At 37.4% G+C, this 17,343-nt stretch overlaps 1 protein-coding gene across 3 annotated transcripts in view; it reads left to right on the top strand.

Moving 5' to 3' along the window:
• dennd3a (DENN/MADD domain containing 3a) overlaps window positions 1-17,343 on the top strand; it is a 44,682-nt gene that overhangs the window by 24,606 nt on the left and 2,733 nt on the right. For all 3 annotated transcript variants that reach the window (XM_067426046.1, XM_067426045.1, XM_067426044.1), the window contains 6 exons: window positions 1,071-1,200; window positions 3,774-3,881; window positions 9,791-9,930; window positions 11,084-11,244; window positions 11,332-11,471; window positions 13,928-14,046. In XM_067426046.1, coding sequence (XP_067282147.1) covers window positions 1,071-1,200; window positions 3,774-3,881; window positions 9,791-9,930; window positions 11,084-11,244; window positions 11,332-11,471; window positions 13,928-14,046 — 798 coding nt within the window. The remainder of the gene's footprint in view (window positions 1-1,070; window positions 1,201-3,773; window positions 3,882-9,790; window positions 9,931-11,083; window positions 11,245-11,331; window positions 11,472-13,927; window positions 14,047-17,343) is intronic.

The raw sequence follows: 17,343 nt of genomic DNA, 5'->3' as shown, positions 1-17,343 counted from the left end.
TCCCCTGAGATGTGAAATATTAAACAACAAATGTGCACGTTCACGGCTCTCTAATGTCTGGTGGTCACATGACATGTAGGTAAACAAATAAAATATTTCATTCTTTTTAGAGTGATTTATTTTATGAGCTTGTTTTATTTTTAAATGATCTACTTGCAGTATAGGGTTGCACAATATTTATGATTATTTTGTTATATTGCAATTTGAACTGTAATAAACATTTCATGTCATAAAAAAACTGTTAAGAATAAAAGTTATTTAAACATACTTTATTGCCTTTAATTAATTATCTTTTGTCTAATATTATAAAACAATATATAGTAACTTATTTAAAGTATATTTACATTCCTTATTGCTTTTAAATATAATTGTTTTGTTTTATTTTTATTTTAACTCTAATTATAAAAAATAATTATAGTAACTTGTTTACAATATATTTACATTCTTTATTGCTTTTAAATATGTTTTTTGTCATAATTGATTTTTATTTTTAACTCCAATTATAATAAATAATTATAGTAACTTGTTTACAGAATTGGGCTACATTAAAACAAATATTGTAGGCCCATTTTGATTATGCTTAAATATAAAAGATTACAATAATTATTTCTATTGGTATGATACAACTGTATTTTAAGTTTAAAAAAAGCAGTATTTGAAAAGACATTAGTATTGTAAAACAAAATGATCATTTAATATTTTTAAGTTCTTCACTTTCAAACATTAAACCCTTAAGCTTTTACTTTGCCAAAAACACCACTTCTTGTTTCACATCTTGGTGAAACTGCTGAAATCCACCAAAATGTTCCCAAATGCAAGTTATACACAACATGCAAAGATGGAGTCAGCATTTACTGCGGACACTGAAAACAGCAGAGTACTGTGTAAAATAACACAGTCCTGCACAGTGGTGTAGTTTTGAGTAGATACCAGACTGAATGCAGGTTTGGATGAGTTTAGTGCTGTAGTGTTGAGTTTTGGTTTCGACTGGAGTCAGATTGCTGTTGGCCTGAGGGTCGGGAGTGTCTGTCCTGATCGTATGAATGTGTGCTGTGATATTTCGGCTACAGGACCCTCAGTTCATGGAGCAGGCCTTGACGAACGCCCTGCTGATGGACGCTGTGGTCGGGAGCCTGCAGTCACAGAAAGCCATCTACGCCGCCACCAAACTGGCCTACTTCGACAAGATGAAGTTTGAGGGTGGGAATCACTCAGTTAGTTTATCACTGTGTGAAGTAGAGCTGGGCAAATAATAATTACATTTTATTTTTAATTAATTCCATGTAGCATTTTTCAATAGACTGTGAAGTGCAGTTAACATAGTTCATCTTATTCATTGTCATCTAATTTATTTTAATTTATAGTTATACACTACTGTTTATGTCGGTAGTTTAAAAAAAAAATCTCTTCTGCTCATAAAGGCTGGATTTATTTGATCAAAAACACAGTAAAATCAGTAATCCGGTTGTTAAGGCTGACATCACACGGCAGCGCTTCCGGGTCCAAACGCTCTATCTTATACCACAAGAAAAACCACAAACGGTGCTAATATACACAAACAATCTGGTATTGGTATTGGTTATTTAAAATGTTTAACTTTTTTAAATCTTTGATGTTTAATATGAAAAAACAGCGCTCATAAACGGGCGTCAATGGCATTCTCAAGTGAAACGGGTCCTTACGTCACGACTTAACATTCGGATATTGTGAAATATTATTACAATTTAAAATATCTGTCTTCTATGTAAATATATAGTGAAATGTAATTTATTCCTGTGATCAAAGCTGAATTTATCATCCTTACTCCAGTCTTCAGTGTCACATGATCCTTCACTAATCATTCTCATATGAGGATTTGCTGCTCAAGAAACATTTATGATTATTATCAATGTTCAAAACTTTTTTAGCTTCATATTTTCCAGGATTCTTTGATGAATAGGAAGTTCAAAAGAGCAGCATTTATTTGAAATATAAATATTTTGTACCATTATAAATGTCTTTACAGTCACTTCTGATCAATTTAATGCATCCTTAAAGGAAGGAAAGGTAGGAATTGGTTAAAAAACTTTTTTTTCCAAGCTTGTTTAAACTTTCTTTATGTATCAATACATAATTAAAATGTAAGTACTCTGAAAAAGAAAGTATAAAAATTGAGTGTCTGTAGACCTCTCACGACTGTTTTAAAGACGGCTCATTATTTCCATTCACTCCACCTTCTCCCTTCTGGGCTCTTTCCAAAGCCACGCCCCCAAAATACCGACCAATCAGCTGGAAGACCCATTATTGACCTCAGAGGAGCAGTGTGCATGTAGTGACAACATGTCACAATCACATGTAATAAAATAAAAAAATCGAACTTTATCAGTATGAATATAAACAAATAAGATGTCTTTTAATACTCACTATCAAGCTAGAATGGTAAAGTTTAAAATATATTTTTGTTTGATTTGGTAACGAGCTAGTTATATTTATAAGGCAAAGAAAACGGGTAGCATCATGTTTTTTCAATAACATCAGTTATACTGTAATGAAGATGAATTTCGGGTAAGATTCATAACATATACTGTGTTTTACATGTAAGAGTTTCCATGATGAAAGCGTTGTTGATTAGCAGTAGCTAAAGCTAACTTAGCTCTAAAAAAATTACTGGATGCGGTGTACTAGCTTTTACACATGCATTTTGTTATCTAAAGTTAATTTTGCGAAATTCAACACAACAGCGATCAATCAGCTAAGCATATTGAGTATTTATCATCTCTACTAATGGCTAAGTGTATAATATTGTAACTTTATGCTAAGTAATGTTATGTTAGCTATATTAGGCAGCTACATGTGCTCTTGATACATGCTTCATGAAAACATAAACCAAAAAAATGTATAATCAAAATGAAAGATTACCTGTCCAGCAGAAATACAGCCAGCAATGAGTCGTTTTTCAGTTCCCTCAGTTCTCACCATCGTTGAAAAGCCACGCAGATATTTACTCGCGTTTAAATTCTTTGTTTATCCAAAGACTTTCTGTGCATTGCCTTTTCTCGTACTGTCTTCCTTTTTTTTGCATTGCTTGCCTTCGCTGACTGTAAAACCCTGCACTGTGAATTTTGAATGCTCTTTCTCTGCCATTATTTTGCCTGGGTTTCTTGCCTCTTGAACTGCTCAAATCAAACGAGCGCGCGCATGTGGGCAGATCCTGTAGCGAAAGCGAGAGAGAGTGACAGTCGCCCCAGCCAATCATTTCTTTCGTCCCGAATGAAAATAATGAGCGGTGTTTATTGCAGATTAAAAAGTCTAGAGTCACTCGGTTTTTATACTCTTCTTTTTTAGAGTACTTACATTTTAATTATGTATCGACATATAAAGAAAGTTTAAACAAATTTGGACAAAAGTGTTTTAGATCAGTCCGTCCTACCCTACCTTTAATAAGGAAAATTATTATTTTCTTTAGAATCGTTTTTTACAGGCCCATTAAACTTTTGAACGGTAGAATATAATATTTATCATTTAAAATTTTCATGTAGTTGTTTTTTAATCGTTTTAAGAGAATCCACTGTCAATTTATTTTCAGTAGTCAATGAATAATTGCGTTAAATCATTATAATCTCTCAGTATTGACCAAAGTAATCATGTTTATGATTTTTACCATAAACGAGCAGTGTGTGAGTCACATACAGTGTGTGTTACATCTGATAAGTCTGATTAGTCCTCATTCGTAAGTCGCTTTTGCTAAAAGCTTCTGCTAAATGAGTGTCTGTGTGTCTCTGGGTTTGTTATAGTGCCCATGATGGTCCCCAAAACTACATCTGAGACCCTAAAACACAAGATTAACCCGTCTCTGGACCAGACGTCTCCTCAAGCGGTGGACGTCCTGCTCTACACACCTGGTAAGTCTGCCAGCTTTCTGCTGAACATCACGAGAAAGAAAAGTCATGTGAGTTGGGCACAGTATTTAACTGCGTTTTAACTCCAATACAAAGTGCAAAGATATTTAGATTTCATAACAAGTGTCTTTCACTTTTAAGTGTTTCACAGCTGCTCCATTTTACCCAGATCAACCAGTTTGACTTGGTAATTCCACAAATGTCTCTCTGATGACTGTAGATTCAGTGCAGATGGATGTTTTGTCACGATTTCTGCGGTCATGGAGAAGAGCAGGTTTCCAAATCGTCTGAGCAATAACTGCTTCGGGGCAGAGTTCACATGTGCAGTTATTTCCTCCGTCCTTCCAGTGTGTGATTACGACATATTTCCATGTCGTGACTCACTACATTAATGTCATTAAGATTTCCTCAGACTGACTTACTGTAACACAAACCTTTGCTCACGAGCGACTCAATTCACTTAAAGATCTAAAGCTTTGCTGTGCTTAATTCTTTACTGTTTGTTAAAGGTGTAACAGCAGCTAAACAAACACGAGTCCAGGTTACAGGGTTACTCACAGGGAATTTCAGAGGCTCTGTTGAAATGCATTCAAAACCACAAGAGATCAGAGAAAGCTGCTTTTATGTCACACACACATCTGGAATCCTTTTGCTACTTCAGATTAGACAACATCCAAGAATTCATACTTTAAAAAGCATCTGAACTAGAGATGCATGATTAATCGGTTAAAGATCATGATGATCTTAATCCAAACACCCACCCGATCTCATTCCTAAAGGAAAACGATCAGGCTCTGACTCCGGACATTCAGATCTAGTCATTTAAATGCTGCTGACCAAAGAGAAAGCAGATATCACGTATAGGTATAAAACCGCTTCACAGTCTTTTCAAACACAATATCATTATTCATGTTACAAATATTATCACAGAAAATACTGGGATAAAAGTTTATAGTTCTAATATTAACACGGATGTCTACGGTAGTGATCAAAAGAGAGCAAATCACCTTTTGAAAGTAACTTGACGCTTCAAATATTTAATCTAATTTATTAATTTAAAGGGGGGGTGAAACACTCAGTTTCAGTAGTATTGCATCCTTCATATCTCCGAAAAGTCTTTAGTTTTATTATAATTATAAAAGAAATATAGGCTGTACCGAGTCTTTCCGGAAAAAACCGAGCGGCTGGAGGCGTATCGTGTGGGCGGAGCTAAAGAATGACGAGCGCACAAAGCGGTGACGTCCTCAAGCGCAGAGAAGAAAACGTGACTCTAATAAACCATGGCTATCAATCAGATTCAACTAATACAGATATGATCCAGAATCATTCGGAGGCTGAAATAAATTGAACAGGAGAAACCGCAGCAGCAGGACGTCTGTCTCTGTGGTATGGACTGTATTTAGTGGCCTGTCAACATTTGTGTGTGTTTACTCGCAGTTTATGAGGACATGATTCGGTTTATGGACTATTGTATGCGACTAAACCTTAGCAGTAGCAAGCTAAACGGTTTTGCACGTCAGACTAGTGTAACGTTATACAACAGAGAACAACAATGGAGTCCGTTAGCGCATTTGAATGACGAAGCACGCTTTGTGAGAACGCTAGGTTTATGTTTGGGTGGTTTTACAATAATCAAACTGACACCTATAGTGGTCAGCTAAACAAATGTATTTAAACACACACCATAGAGCGCATGCTCCAATGATAAATTAACTAACGTTATACACGATCGTAGGGCTGGGCGATAAAACGATAACGATAATTATCACGATATAATTTTCCTCGATAAAACAATAACAACAGTTCGATAAATTCTCGATATAATGCTTACGCGCTTTGCGTAATGCTGCGCATGCGTTCTGCAGACCGGGCTCCTGGGTGCTGCACGCGCTGCTGTTTACAGTCTGTGGCTGACAGGCTTGGAGGATCGGAGTGAAGTGGAGCGATAAAAATTAGCAAAAGTGAAGAAAACTCAGAGCCCACGACCAGCTCGGAGGACAAAGATATCTTTGACAAGTTAGTTCGCTCAACTTCAGTGGTTTGGCGATCCCATCCGACATAAAACAGCGACGTACGTGGACTGGACTGCTTATTATAGTTTCACGTTCACCACACGAAATTAAATTATTAAATGATCGTGCTTCTTCGAAGTTCTTCCAGATAACATTAAGCCCAGCACAGCAGTAAATCTACATTAACTACATTCACACACAGGCTTATTACGTTACCTTGTTAGTTGCGGTGGGTGACTTACAACAAGCTAACGCTAACTGTACCAAACTATAATCACTAAAACATCGGATACGTTAATTGTTTGTCTTTGGTGATGTATTAATGACTCAGCATCGCCTGTATCAAAAGAGAAATAATTTCATCCGATGTTTAAAATGAATAAAATAGACTAGACAGCCCTTACTGGAGATCTGAAATACTAAACTTAGCTCTCTCCCTCCTCTCGCGACCAGCCCACTGTCGGTGAGGTGTGTGTGTGTGTGTGTGTGTCGGTGAGATGCGCGCGCGAGTGTGTGTCGGTGAGAGAGAGAGAGAGAGAGAGAGAGAGAGAGAGAGAGAGAGAGAGAGAGAGAGAGAGAGAGAGAGAGAGAGAGAGAGAGAGAGAGAGAGAGAGAGAGAGAGAGAGAGAGAGAGAGAGAGAGAGAGAGAGAGAGAGAGAGAGAGAGAGAGAGAGAGAGAGAGAGAGAGAGAGAGAGAGAGATGCACAGTGGACCAATTTTTTTTTGCCCGTTTGTGTTTTTAGTGTTTTACTTACACAATTAGTTAATGACACTAATATGACAATCATCAGAAGTAATGATATTATTGATATACAGTGTAGAGTAAAACAAATTCTGACCACAATTAAGATTTTAATAAATAAATCTACCTCAGTTTTAATAAATTGTTCACCTGTTTGGGAAGTGTTTATCATGTTTTGACAATAAAAAATAGTTTAAAACCACAGTTAGCTGTCTGTTTTCTACATATATCACTCAGGAGCAAAAATATGCCTTTAAACTTATATAGAATAAAGATTTTACATTTATCATGATATTTATCGATATCGACTGATATGGAAAATTATATTGTGATCATTTTTTTGGGCCATATCGCCCAGCCCTACACGATCGTGTCGTTTACTGATGTTTACTTACGTGACGATAGCCAACAGCACAGAGATTTGAAACAGTTTTACTCACCGGCTGCTTCCAAAGCAGGACCGAACCTTTATCGCTGGGACCGCTCCGTCAAAAACACACTTCTTTGGCCACATTATTGATTTCCTGAAGTCCTGACAGCAGTGACCGTGGAGATCCACTTTGCGACGCGACTGAAGCGATGTTGTGAAGCTTCCCGTCATTTCTGCGTTCAAATCGGTTCAAATGCAGCGCTGCCTTCCCAGAATGCTGTGCTGAAGCGTTGAAGTCGCTCGACGTCACCCATAGGAATAAAGTGGAGCGCGGCGCGACATAAGTGTTCACGGACGACTGGATCTGCAGCTGAGAGTGTTTACGGCGTGCATTTCCTCTCTCGCTCTAGTCACGCGCGCGCACCCTACCGGGAGAAGAGCCCGTACGGCCCATACAAGGACCTTCCGCTCTATTAACGTCAAGCCGACCCATACTCGAAAAAAACTCTCCGAAACTTGTGAGAAACCGGAAGGAGTATTTTTGACGCAGAAATACTTGATCAAACAGCATTTCACCCCCCTTTAATTAGTTCATTTATCAGGGACAATGTTCAAAATACATTAATCTTACGAGAAGATGTTTTGTACGAAAAGATGTTTTGTACCAGAATTAGCTAATGCTAGTTTCCATCTGCAGTCCCTGGGCAGGTGCACACAATATTAAAACATTACATTACAATGACTTTCAGTAGCACTAACAAATACATACAATCTTAGAAAAACACTAATCAAAAAACCATCACAACCTAAAATATATACTACATAGTCAAAAACATTTAACACTTATAAAATTGAAATGTGCTGATGCTGACACAAAAATGGTTATCAATATGTGCTTCTTTAAACTTCAATGTTATTCGAAAAACTTCAAAATTATTCTGATCTACAGACAACTTTAGACTGTTTGGGAGTTGATTCAATTATTTTACGGTTTTAAATGAAAAAGCTGTCTGTGCAAAGGCAGAGAATTGTATTGATTACATCGTTATACCAGTAGATGGCGACAAGTGACTGTTAAAAAATACATTTTTCATTTAATCATTCATTCAAGAGATTTATTTAAAAATGCAGATTCACCAGTTATGAAACAAGTGAGATTCCTTCAAAAAAAACTGATTCATTCAGTAATGAAATGAGTCATTAAGCCATTCATTCAGGAGATTTTTTATAAAAAAAATGCTGATTCATTAAGTAATATAACGAGTGAGTCACTGAATCATTCATTCAAGATATTTGTTCAAAAACGCAAATTCATTCAGTATTGAAACAAGTGAGTCATTGAATCATTCATTCAGGAGATTCATTCAAAAAAAGCTGATTAATCCATTAATGAAACAAGTGAGTCATTGAATCATTCATTTAAGAAATTTTGTTCGAAAGCGCTAATTCATTCAGTAATGAAACGAGTGAGAGTCATTGAATCATTTAGGAGATTTGTTCAACTTTAATAGAGGTTCTGACAAATGATTAATTGCTACAGTCTATTTAAAATGTTTAATTAATCTTAATGAATTACTAGATTTATTTAGTTGTCTGTTCATAATCATGGGAGAATCGTAATCTCTATTTGAGATTTTTTTTTTAAATGTGATTCAAAAGTTATCCAAAATTGTGCAGCTGTAATCTGAGGACATATGGCTCTATGGATTCATATATTTAAATGAACTTTAATCATTTTACATTTAAACACTTGAAAAAGAAAAAAATATATTGCTGTTGCCTTTCCTTTTTGTTATGTGGTCAAAAACCTACATTTTTTATATATTCGGAAGAATGCAATTTAAAACCAAGCTAAACTAGAACTCAAATAACTATAGAATAGGACTCCGCATACTTCAGTCTTTCTGTTGCGAAACACAAACACACTGTCCGACTCCTGCTGGTTCAGCTGAATGTAATGGCAAAAGTCACATGTTTTCTTTCCGTGTCTGAGAAGTGACAAACTGTAAACGATCCCATAAAACCTGCCCAGATCATTTACGGCTCACATTCCACCTCAAAACAAATGAGATCTTTTGCATGAAGCAAGCTTTTAGGAGTATTTAGATTTTTTTTTTGCTTTGTGATAATTAAGAAGATTTTCTCTTACATTTTCATTCATGTAATAAAAAAAAAAAAGATTTATTGTGAAGTGTTTATATGTAATGTTTAATAATTCAAATGACATAATTCAGGATACAGTATTGATACTTTTTTCTTTTCTTATTCTATAGTATTCATTTTATTTTACTCTATTGTTTTTATTATGATTTAATATGACCTAGATGTGTTGTTGTGAGATTTGCATGGCTATGCATCCCTGGACAGCACAGATGTAAGTGTGTAGAAACACCCATAATGCCCTGTGAGCTCTGTTGTAAGGGTCTGTGACACAGACGGGAGGATTTCAGTTGGAAACGGAAACATTATGAAAGCCAGATACTCAATGTGTAGTGATTTCCAGCACGCTGAAGTGTGTGTGTTTGTGAGCCTGTTTATGAGGACACAAATTTGTATATAACTACATGGGTATTACACTGGTATTACACAATAAATGTGGTTTATGAGGACATTTGAAACTAAAAACCTACTAAATGATGTTTTTTTGAGAAAGTAAAAATGCAGAATTTTTCCTGTGATGGGTAGGTTTAGGGGCAGGGGCAGTGTAGGCAGTTTGTACAGTATAAAAACCATCATGCCTATGGAGAGTCCCTGTAAACCACATAGACCAACGTGTGTGTGTGTGTAGGTCAGCTGGGTGTGTCGGAGCTGGACGGCGGTGGGAACCCAAAGCTCTGGTGTGCATTGAGCGATGGGAAGGTGCTGGTGTTCGACGCGGCCAGCTGGTCCATGCAGCAGAACTCTGTTCAAGTGGGAACGTCCCGTCTGGTGAGGAACTCGAGAGAGATTACATGACCTTGATGGATGACGTATGACTTGCCTTGCCTTTACGCCCTTATCATCTCCATATCAGCCTTTAGTGGTTGAGTGTGAGTTTCAGGAGGAAATCAGAAGTATTGGGCAATCTAGTCCAAGTGCTGGGCAATCGATTAATCGCATCCAAAATAAAAGCTTGTGTTTGCATAATATATGTGTGTACCATGGGCGTCGGAACCATTGTATGAGGGTGGGACAAGATCCACCCACTTTTTAAGACCAATGATATTGTACCCACTCACTTTTATCGTCTCTAATTCAGCACATGTCTGTTCACCTACCCCTAACCGATAAACACTTATCATCAAACATGTTAGATGTTTTATTTTTAATTTTCTAATATTTTCTTAATTTTCATTGAAAATAAATGCCTTTTTGATCTGTTATGTGATGGGAGTAGAGCGAGTTCGGCAAAAGGCATATTCGAACTTTAGGTCGATTTGTGTCAACTTGATGCCATGCATCTTTCCCCTACACTATTGCTGCTATAAATAATGCTGTGTTTCCTGTAGTTTTATCTGGCCCAACTAGACGTTTAGTAACCAAAGTGATATATTTGTACTTAATGTAAATGGCATCTACTCCAGTAACATTTTTCTGGGAGAGGACCCACCCATATATTTTATTGCATAGACGCCCATGGTGTGTACTGTGTATAATTATTATGTATATATATATATATATATATATATATATATATATATATATATAAATACACACTCCTTATATATATTTTAAAAATATTTGCATGTGTGTTTTATATATATATCTAAATAAATTATTTATTATTTATAAATAAATAAAATCTATTATTATATATATATATATCAAACAGATGAGTTTGAATTCCTAATAATCTTAAAAATAGTCTAATGAAATCTTTACACACATGCAAATATTTTTTAAATATATATAAGGAGTGTGTATTTATATACACACATTGCACTATTGCACACATTGCACTATTGCACATTGGCCGCCACATCTATGACATGTTTTTGCATTTTATTTCCTCAAATTATTATGATGCTGATCATCATAGCTGTCATAGTAGTGCCGCCCCCTACTGTTCACTGTATTAATGCAGTTTTTCCACTCCTGTCAGAATTGCATGCTGGCAGTGAACCAGCAGCAGCTGTGGATCGGCTCGACGGACTCGTTCATTTACATCATAAACCCCCGGAGTGTTTCGTGCAATAAACAACTGACTGAGCATCGCAGCGAAGTCACCGGACTAACCCTGGAGGAAAGAGTCGACAAATTCAGGTACAGTACCCAAAGCTGAGCAGTCATTAACTCAACACTCAACATCAGTGCTAATTGAAGTATTTTTTCACCCGATGGCCGTTACAGTCAGACGGTGGCGTACTCGTGCAGTGAAGATGGCAGTGTGATCGTATGGGACGTGTCCTCGCTGCAGGTCAGACGGCAGTTCAGAGTCTCCTGTGACAGACTGCAGGCCATCCAGATCCACAAGGGCATGCTGTGGTGCTGTAAGTCTGCCTCACTTTTGTTTGTTTTTTGTTGTGGTGAAATTTCAGCAACCAAAAATATTCGGACGAAATATAATTTTCAACTTTTTCGTGCAAACAGCGTGGATAAACTACAGTGAAACTATTTACAACAGGGAAACTATAGCGCTGGGCTGACTATCGATTTCTCATTTTTAATCTTTATTTGTTTTGATGAACCGAGTTTATGCTGTTCTCAGTTGATGTGTGAATAATACACTTTGTTGTTTGTTACTTTTGATATAAAACAAAGTGTCAGCTTTTTAAAATTGGATACAATGAAATTTTCATATAAACTGACTAAAGTGATATGTGAACTGTGCATTTCTTCCACTTTACTGCTAATTAACACTAAATAAACATGAATAAACATCAGATGGTAAGAAAATTGTACATGAATGTGCTCTCAAGTTGCATTTACTGCTGGGAAGCTCAGGGTTAATTTTGAGACCCAGGTTCCCAAGTTGGGTGTGCCATAAACTTTAATGGGGACCTATTATGCAAAATTAATTTGAACATAAATGTGTGTTGGCGGCGGTGTGTGTACGCAACCACCCTATAATGGTAAAAATCCACCCACTCCTCTTTTTGAACCCTTATTAATCATAAGCAGTGTCTCAGAAGAAGCCGTTATTTGACTTATCACTTTTTTTTTCTGATTTGGCGAATTTTCAGCAACTAAAAATATTCGGACGAAATTAAATGTTCGACTGTTGTGTGCAAACAATGTGAATAAACTACAGTGAAACTATTTACAACAGGTAAACAGTGTGGGATGCTATAGCGCTGGGCTGACTATCGATTTCTCATTTGTAATCTTTCTTTGTTTTGATGAACTGAGTTTATGCAGTTCTCAGTTGATGTGTGTACAAACTTCACTAAATTTGTAGCGCCTACCATCCAATAATCACAATAAACTTTGTGGTTTATTTCTTTTGATATGAAACAAAGTGTCAGCTTTCAAATGTTATACATTCCTATACAGCAAAATTCAAATATAAACTGACTAAATTGATTTGTGAACCGTTCGTTTCTTCCACTTCTAATTAACCCTAAATAAGCAGTAATGAACATCAGAAGGTTTGTTGACATACTAGTACAAATTATGCTGCCTTCACATGGAATTATCGCAAATACAAGTTTCCAGAGTAAAAAAATAATGTACATGAACGCGCTCTCAAGCTGCATTTACTGCTGGGAAGCTCAGGGATAATTTTGAGACCCAAGTTCCCAAGTTGGGTGTGCCATAAACTTTAAAGGGGATCTATTATGCAAAATTACTTTGAACATAAATGTGTGTCGGCAGTGTGTGTGTACGCAACCACCCTATAATGGTAAAAATCCACCCACTCCTCTTTTTGAACCCTTATTAATCATAAGTAGTGTCTCAGAAGAAGCCGTTTACAGATTCAAGCAGTGTGATGTCACATGATTAGGCCCTGCCCATGACTGCTGACTGACTGTCTAGTCCAAGTGCTGGGCAATCGATTAATCGCATCCAAAATAAAATTTTGTGTTTACATAATATATCTGTGTGTGTACCATGGGCATCGGAACCATTGTATGAGGGTGTGACAAGACCCACCCACTTTTAAGACCAATGATATTGGACCCACTTTTAGCGTCTTTAATTCAGCACGTCTGTTCACCACCTACCCCTAACCGATAAACACTTATTATCAAACACATTTCATAATGGCGGAGCGGAGAACGATTGTTGCTGTGACTGGTATGCTTTATTAGTTTTTGCCACAACAGTTACATCTCCTTGTCTTGTCATTAAAGTAGTGCATATTTACATATATGTATGATCATTTGAAGCTTATTTTATGTTTTATACACAGTGAAAATAGCCTGAATTTGACCAAAATGCCAGAATTGTTAGCAAGTGGTGAATGTTTATATGGTTATCAATGAATAGGATGCTAAATATATCATTTTGGTTTTAATAAGATTCTCCCGATAATGATTCCTGATGCCTTCCGACAGCAAAGCACTTAAACACGACAAATCACAACTTCAGAAGTGGAAAGCAGGACATTTCCTAAAGCACTTGAAGGCAGCTTTAGGGAAATGTATTATGTCTCATGTAATTGATCCATCAGTGTTTCAACCACTTCAGTCAAACAGCTTGTAAACAATGTCACATTTACCTCAGAAAATCCCTTCAGTGACCATAGCTTGATAACTCTACTGGATTAATAACTCGAGTTGAGGATTTTGATAAATATATGCACTGTATTACATAATCATTTTATTTTCTACTTATCCTGTTGTCTATTTTGAATAAATCTCTCATGAAAACAAGTTTTTATTTCAGCCAGTGTTTTAAATGTTGGAGTAGTTTTTATTTGAGTGTTGATTCTGATTTAATTGATTATTAAATAAACTTGATTTTCAGTTTCCAGCTGCATTACAAATTTTTTTGTGTGTTAAAGGTGGGCGTGACTGTGTGATGGAAGTGCGCAGGAACGGCACGGTGCATCGTAAGACGTCTCTTCCAGATCACCTGCTGAGCTCGCCGAGGGGTTTCAGCAGTTTCCTGCTCTTTAATGAGGTAAAAACCACCGCGTTTCAGAGCTCGTCCGGCTCTCTGTGTCCATCCAGCTGGGCTTCAGGACTCATTAGGTTAATGGATGGCATGTGTGAGGTCATTTACGGGCTGTTTTAATGGGTCTCGGCCTCTGATGAGCTGTGATGGGACAGGCTTTGAAGAGATTCTCAAAAGTTGCTATGGTGTTGTGAGTGGTTGCGAGGTGCTTTCCAAGTAAACAGAAGTCTGTGATTTTTTTCACCCGGCGCTGCAGGGATGACGTATTTGTGTAGGACAATACCCCGAAGCTATCATTTTAGCTTTAGTCAGTGGGTTTGTGGTTAAAGGGGTACTTCAGCGCTGGGAAGATGAATCTGTATTTAAACTGGGTCATTAATGTAGTAGAACTGTGAAATAACTTTTTAATTTGGTGCTTTCTAGACTGAGAAAAGACAGAAAATGTATCTTTGTCTCATGGGGATGAAAGACAACATTTCCCAAAATGCTTCGCTGCACTACGAGGCCACTGCTAAAGCCACCGCTACTGAATCACTGATCACTTTCCTACCGCGATCGCGATCATCTTCATAAAACAGGGATGTGATTTTTCCGGATTAATCCGGAATTCCGGATTTTCCGACCTGAAAATGTGACCTACGTAAATCATGCAGATCTGTAAAAAAAAAAAAAATGGCGGGGGTGGGGGGGGGGGGGGGGGGATTGGTGGGTTGACCGTCATCTCACAGCCGTCACCATGGTAACCCTGGTCGAAACCACGATCGCGGGATGAGCAACAAGGACTGTATCGTGACAAGAACATCGCCGGATCGGATGATCTGGGTATACTATTGCTTGTGTCTATATATAACCTATAAGTTACTAATTTTACTTTGTTGTCGATTGATTAGATGATCGATTTTGATTGATTTTCCACTATGGCAGGATGTTTAAGCTGCATTTAACATTAACTTGACAGCTAACATTACTTGTATTTGCTAGCACTAAGTTAGCTGTATATGCAAACAGCGCGCTTTTCGGCGCCCCCCGCTTTTTTCACGTCAGTTTGGGTGACAAAGTCATCTGAAGCCATTCCATAGCTTAACCCTTAAATGCATGACTGTTTCGCCAAACATTCTTACATATTGGGGACCCGGTTCTATATTTAACATGGATAACGTTAGACCTCTACCTGTCGCGATAATATATACAACTCCTGATGTTAGAGTAACAGCTACAGAAGAATAAAATAAAACATATTTCGTTACCTTTTGGAGCTTGGAAGGGTTCAGTTTGAGCAGATGTTTAATACCATCATCATATTTCCTCGTCAGAGCTGGTTTACCAGTATATTCAGCATCTGCCTTATATTCGCGATCTCACGCATATTCTCCAACTCATTTTCAACGTCTTCAAAATCAATATTTTGCTCACTGACAGCTTCTTGACCACATCCATCATCAAGAGACAGTGACACTAACATATGATTGTGTTTAGTACTTGCTCTCTGCAGTAAATCACTGAGTCATTTTAAGTTTTGCAGATTATAATTATTATTGTTTCGTTTTCTGTCAGAGGTAACTATGAGTGAAACGTCACTTCATCATTGTGTATCAGACATCGCCACCTTGTGGAATAAATGTGAATTGCACCCCCATTTCGTCATTATAGATTAATTTATCATGCCAGGCGCAAATTCCAAAAGAAACGTGTAGAGGCTCTAAAAAAGCTTTCTACAAAGGCTAAAGAGTCATACAAAAATTGAGGCCTTCTTTTGACATGAAAATGTGCATGCTGCACATTTAGCTATTAAAATTGGGTAAAAATGCATCCACCAAATAATTAGTTATTTTTCATACTGTACAAAAAAGTTATTACAATAAAATGTATTTTTTTGTTCAAATAAGTTGTTATGGGTCCTGCTTTACTGTCCGTATTGATCCGCCACCAGTTTGTTCGGCGCGGCGCGGCGGGGGTGGGGTTGGTCTATATTATAAAATATGGTATATTTTCCTGCTTTTTTGTCCTTAGCCAATCACATGCCTGATAAAATCAATTCAGTTAAAGAAAAGACACTACATTTAAAACGTGAACGTGTGTGTTCAATATGTGATTTAGCCGCTGAGGGAGTCTCACAGCACAAAACGCTGCAGGAGTAACATTGACAGCGACGGCACTCGTGGCATAGATTCACAGCGCATGTTCAGTCGGCTGCATTTTCAGTTCATGCCTTTGAAAGCTTAACTTTCATAGGAATTAGTTTGAGAAGTTGAAAGACTTACTTTGCTCCGCTGGCCGCACTGTTTAAACATGAATGCCTGAGGCTGCAGCTGCGAGCTGAGTGCTCTGAGTGTGATTTTCATCCCCATGCGCGGGTTCAAAACATGCGGAAATGGCTCCCTCTGCTGGCTGTAGTCTTTAGCCTTTGGCTAGCAATTCCTCCGATGGGAGGAATTTTTCCAGAAATAAAGTGCATAAATCTCTTGTCTCAGGGGGATATGAGGGGGGAAAGCACAATCATTTGAATATACTCCAGGGTTTCTATTGATACAAAGCCATATGCTAATCGCTGAAGTAACCCTTTAAATGGCTGAAATAAAGTCTGTGGTGAACACTCGCGCAAGATATTTTTCACGTTATATTCTACGACAGTGATCGCCAACTCGTGATTTTTTAAAATATTTGATTTGTTAAGCTTTTATGTCTTGAAAAAGTTGTTCACTAACAAATGTCTAAATGTGACGACAGAGGTTATCAGGGACATTAAACATCATCAGCCAAACAGATAAACTCATCGACTTGCTAGGTGCTTTCACAGCCTCATTGTGTTTATAATCGCACTCTTGTAGACTAGCATAGGCATGTGTAAGGCTGACCACAGGCTTGAGAGTAGCATCTCCCTCAAACCACTGACGGCTGCTGCTTCTGATTGCTTTTAGAGGGGAAATCTGCCCATAACTGCTGGTCTAGGATCAGTTTTCTCCATAATAATAGCATATTTGTGAAACTGATTTAGTGAGCGCTCCGGTGCGTATCTGTGTTTGCGCTCTATAAGCGACCAGAGGTTTATATTGACACCGTGTTTTGCAGCAGTGCAGCCAACAATAAACATATCTGTTGATTTCTTGAACGCAGTGGCCAATCAGAGGTGTTTAACCTCTTACACAATGAAAGACATTTTAATGATTTTATGTCTAAGTGGCATACTTAAAAATAATGGCTTGCAACGCTACAAAAAACAAGTGCAAATATGCTATAGCATGGTAATTCATGCTAGCCGCATTTTAAAACATGTTAGCAACAAGTTAAATCATGCTAATTCAA

Source organism: Pseudorasbora parva, chromosome 19 (assembly GCF_024679245.1).
Source record: "Pseudorasbora parva isolate DD20220531a chromosome 19, ASM2467924v1, whole genome shotgun sequence".
Taxonomy (NCBI): Eukaryota; Metazoa; Chordata; class Actinopteri; order Cypriniformes; family Gobionidae; genus Pseudorasbora; species Pseudorasbora parva.
The sequence above is the reverse complement of the archived record's forward strand: the minus strand, read 5'-3'. Positions and strand labels throughout refer to the sequence as shown.